This window comes from Mizuhopecten yessoensis, unplaced genomic scaffold (genome assembly GCF_002113885.1).
Source record: "Mizuhopecten yessoensis strain PY_sf001 unplaced genomic scaffold, ASM211388v2 scaffold9899, whole genome shotgun sequence".
Classification (NCBI taxonomy): domain Eukaryota; kingdom Metazoa; phylum Mollusca; class Bivalvia; order Pectinida; family Pectinidae; genus Mizuhopecten; species Mizuhopecten yessoensis.
The window spans coordinates 4,896-6,577 of record NW_018408278.1 but is presented as its reverse complement, the minus strand read 5'-3'; the positions used below and the strand labels follow the sequence as shown (position 1 = coordinate 6,577).

Here is a 1,682-nt window from a genome sequence, read left to right as displayed (position 1 = left end):
CTGTAATAAGGGTATTTATAAAAGACTTTCGTTAATGTTAAGTCTAAGCCTTATTGCTGTTAAAAAGGGGTTTTTTGAAAGCACATTGAAAAACCAGGTTTCAACATAGGACATAATCATGATGTTATAAATCCGGCTATTTACAATGCTTTTTTCATTTAAAAAAAAATCCGGCGAAAAGATATCAGTTTAATCAAGTTAGGAGAACTCGATGTCTCACAGGCGAATATGTCATAAGATGAAATAGCAATACATGCTAGACAATAGAAGAACATTTGTATCATTTGCATAATATTTACCAGTTCTGCTAGATATCTTTCTTCGGATAGCTTAGCGAGATCATAGGGTGTTCGACTGTCCCTGTTTTTCAGGCGTTTGGCAATATCTGCACCAGGGTACTCGAGGAGGATTTTACAGAGACCAGGCAGTCCGTAATGGGCAGCAAAGTGTAGCAGAGTGGGGTACAGCTTGCTGCTGCGCGGGTCGCAATCTGTAAACAGGACAAAACCCAGTATGTCAGATAACGATTAAGTTAATATCATCATTTATCATGGAAAAGATCAAATATGCACAACATACCAAACATAACTAGGACCAGTAACATTAAAATATTTGTAATATTGTAATATACTGTCATATTCTGGAGAAGAAATGTTCGTTAACAATCTGTACATTTTATCATATCCCAAATAAAAGTTAAACATGATATTGATGTCAAACATCAGGTGGATATACACTCCATGCAATCTTGATATTCCTGCACACAGTACTCATCAATAGAAAAATATTCATACGCCAGCATGTACTAATATTTTCTACATATTTCCAAATATCGGTATTCTGTCATTCTAGTTTTACTCAACGATAATAAATGTCTTTTTCGAATTCTCAATTAATCAATTACATTTTAAAAGACCGATGGCGATACAATGTAACGTTGCAGCATTACAAACGTGTAAAATCGGTAGCGAAATCTTTGAAGCCAATTCTGAAGAAAGCAAACCTTATTCGACGATGTGTTTCTTCTTCGTTTTAAAAATGTACCGACTAAAATATCACGACCGCTATAGAGGTGAACGATTCAAGTTATAACTAACAACACTAATTGAATTATTAATTAAAATACACAAATATATTAATCTTCTGCAGTAATGCATGTTTCTCTATCCCAACTCAACTATTTTATACTGAATTTGTAATATGCATTGGACATATGCTATTGACCTTTTAGGCTAAACTTTGGTGAATTTTCAAATTTCCCATGTCTGTTTTGAGTGTCACATGTGAAAACGAATTTAAACGGAGAGCAATCTTTCGAAAAATCAGCATTGCTCATAAAAATAAACAAACCGTCGAAGTTGGAGTTCCCGGTCATCAGGTTGTTCATCGGCTCAGAACATTTGCCGTTAGAAAATCTGTCTACAAAATCAGTATCTAAAGCATCCTTTGTCTTCTCCGAAACTCCCATGGCGTCACACATGAAGGTTACTGGGTTGATGACGTCAGCGAGCAAATCCGAGAACACCTCCGTTTGTGATTTGATAATCACTGAACAGATCCCAGCATACTCGTCGCCAACTTTCACTTCGATTTTCTTCTCACCGTGAGTAAGTCCTATAAAATGATAGACTGTTATTTCATCACAAGTTACAATAATCAGATTAGGTATTCAAAGTTGACTT

The 1,682-nt window shown here is 35.4% G+C and overlaps 1 protein-coding gene across 1 annotated transcript in view; it reads right to left on the bottom strand.

Moving 5' to 3' along the window:
• The window catches only part of LOC110459001 (phosphoinositide 3-kinase adapter protein 1-like), a gene marked incomplete at its 5' end in the record, with an annotated part of 4,874 nt that overhangs the window by 1,212 nt on the left and 1,980 nt on the right, over positions 1–1,682 (bottom strand). The window contains 2 exons of the mRNA XM_021511019.1: positions 300–490; positions 1,351–1,629. Coding sequence (XP_021366694.1) covers positions 300–490; positions 1,351–1,629 — 470 coding nt within the window. The remainder of the gene's footprint in view (positions 1–299; positions 491–1,350; positions 1,630–1,682) is intronic.